This window comes from Penaeus chinensis, chromosome 3 (assembly GCF_019202785.1).
Source record: "Penaeus chinensis breed Huanghai No. 1 chromosome 3, ASM1920278v2, whole genome shotgun sequence".
NCBI classification, from domain to species: domain Eukaryota; kingdom Metazoa; phylum Arthropoda; class Malacostraca; order Decapoda; family Penaeidae; genus Penaeus; species Penaeus chinensis.
In genome coordinates, this window is record NC_061821.1 from 6,678,104 (window position 1) to 6,680,603 (window position 2,500).

A 2,500-nucleotide genomic window follows, 5' to 3' on the forward strand; every position below is an offset into this window, starting at 1 on the left:
AATGGCATTTACCTTTCTACGAAGTAAAAAATATTAAGTTAAACAATCTAAATTTAACAGGAATAATTAGACATTTGCTCTGTCACCTTGCTATTTAGGCCACATGACCAATAAAGATATGAAACTTCCGATTCATTCATAGGATTACGAAATATATCCGCATTTCGGAGCAAGTGTTGTAATCCCCGACGACCGTGGTGCTTACAAGGACACGAAATGCAACTTTGCAAAACAACGCCTCGTCTTACTGCAATTTCTTTTCGGTAAAGGCTAAATGTTCTTCCTTCATGCCGCATCCCGTCCTCTTGCGCTCTTCCTCGTGTGTCCGTTTATCCATCACTCCTTTTTCCCCTTCCCACCTCTCCGATATTTAAAATGTAGAGGTAACAACGATTATAGTTAATCCGATAAAACCTTATCAGAAAACTAGCGATTATTTAAGGTAAGCAGCAGTTCATAAACAGTTGCTGTAGATAAAACAAGTTATCATAGCTACTTTACTATAAACAAGTTGAAGGCTTATCAGCGTAAGTAAACGAAGACAAACTCGTTACAGCTAGTTATCAAAATAAGCTAAAATACTGCAAACTACTTATGTAAACAGATTTTACAGGTAATAACATCAATTACTAACTACCTTCTCTCCCCCCCCCCCTCTCTCTCTCTCTAACACACGAAAAAGATATATATCTACTATCAGCCATGCTTTTTTTCGCCGTACTCCCAACCCCGTCACTCAATTGACTACTCATCATACCACGCGCGGATAATTCATCTTTCTGAAGAGCAGTGGCTCCTCACACAAAGCGATCGAGTAAGGATTAGAGTGAGGGAAAAGGTATAAATAGAGCAGACACCCAAAGAATTCTGTGTTCGTAGTTTCATCTGCAATCCAAAATAGCATTCCCTCTTCGTTTTATCACTTGCCATAATTTTTTGAGAGAGAGAGAGAGAGAGAGAGAGAGAGAGAGAGAGAGAGAGAGAGAGAGAGAGAGAGAGAGAGAGAGAGAGAGAGAGAGAGAGAGAGAGAGAGACTCGTTAAGCGTAAAATTCAAACTAACCGATAAAGTGCCACGTCAATCAATCAGTCAACCGACCCTCCCAACCAACCCACCAGAGCAACCGAACCGAACCGACGCAGCGACGCGCCCCGAGGCAGGGCGGCACGACCCGATCGCTCGCGACGGCCGCTTGGCCGCCGCCCCAGTGCTGTCTCTCGCGTGTTGTGGGTCAGACAAGACAAAATCGTTCTGGTGCCCGTCCTCCCCGGTGTGTCTGTCGCGCGTCTAGCAGCAGTGCGACGTCCTCTCCAGTGGTTCCCGGGGCGGTGCCATACGGCTGTGCTCAAGGTAGACCGGGAAAGGCCGTTGGAAGCAACTTTCGAGAGTAATTCGGCGGGGAAGAGGGGAGAGCGAGAAAGGTCCGCCCAGAGCGTCGGAGCGTCCCAGCCGAGGCTCCGCGCCCCGACCGCTGCCTCGGAGAGCACGTCGATAAAGGCTCGCGCGCTGATTGGGCGTACGCGTTCGGGCGGGCGGGGGGTCCCCGGGTCCGCGTCCCTCCCACCCCCTACCGCCGCTCGTCGCGCTGCCAGACCCACGACGAGCCCGCCCGCCACCGCGACGACGCGCCACTGCTCCCCCACCGCCGCCGCCGCCGCCGCCCCCGCCAGCATGGCCGCCCCGAGCAGCGTGCGCGTCTGCGAGACGGACCTAATCAAGCACGTGAGACAGTACCCGCACCTGTACGACACGCGCCACAAAGACTACAAGGACCTGCGGAAGTGCGCCGTCACGTGGGCCGAGATCGCGCGGAGCCTGGGCTGCCCCGAGGCGTGGAAGGCGTGCAAGGAGCGCTGGCGGACGCTCAGAGATGTCTACGTGAGGAACAAGAAGTCGGTCATGGTGGGCGACAAGGAGGGCCGCCCCCGATGGAGGTTCTTCGACCAGATGCAGTTCCTTAATTCGTACATCATCCACAAACCCACTGATAACGACTTGAACGCCAGGTACTACTAATGACGTCACGAGGCGGAGGAAAACCACAAACCAATATGAAAGTGTTTTGACCCTATCGTAAATTCCTGTCCCCATATATCCCACTTCTGGTTTTCTTTTATCTTCCTTTTCCTGTCCTTACACGTCGGACCTGTTCCTTTCTCCTACCTTTTCCTTTCATTTCTCCCTTCCTCTCTCATTTCTGTCCTCTCACGTCCTTCTCTCCCAACTTTCCTTGTCCCTTTTCTTCTTCTATCCCTCTTCTTTCCTCCTATCCTTTCATCTCCCTCCCTCTCGCATCCTTGTCCCCTTTTCTTCTTTCTCTCTCTCTCTCTCTCTCTCTCTCTCTCTCTCTCTCTCTCTCTCTCTCTCTCTCTCTCTCTCTCTCTCTCTCTCTTTCTTTCCGTACCATTCTCCTCCCTAATCCTCTGTATCTTTTCTTTTACCCCTTCTGTCCCCCCCCCCCATCACTTCCTCCCTACCTCATTCATTGGTGAAACTAATCG

The 2,500-nt window shown here is 51.1% G+C and overlaps 2 protein-coding genes across 2 annotated transcripts in view; one reads left to right on the plus strand and one right to left on the minus strand.

The window, feature by feature from the left end:
• Nucleotides 1-2,500, minus strand: part of LOC125043345 (MAP kinase-interacting serine/threonine-protein kinase 1-like) — a 308,463-nt gene that overhangs the window by 271,562 nt on the left and 34,401 nt on the right.
• Nucleotides 1,170-2,500, plus strand: part of LOC125043355 (uncharacterized protein DDB_G0284459-like) — a 5,856-nt gene continuing 4,525 nt past the window's right edge. Inside the window, exon 1 of the mRNA XM_047639444.1 lies at nt 1,170-2,005. Within this exon, the coding sequence (XP_047495400.1) occupies nt 1,671-2,005 (335 nt within the window). The 5' untranslated portion in view covers nt 1,170-1,670. The remainder of the gene's footprint in view (nt 2,006-2,500) is intronic.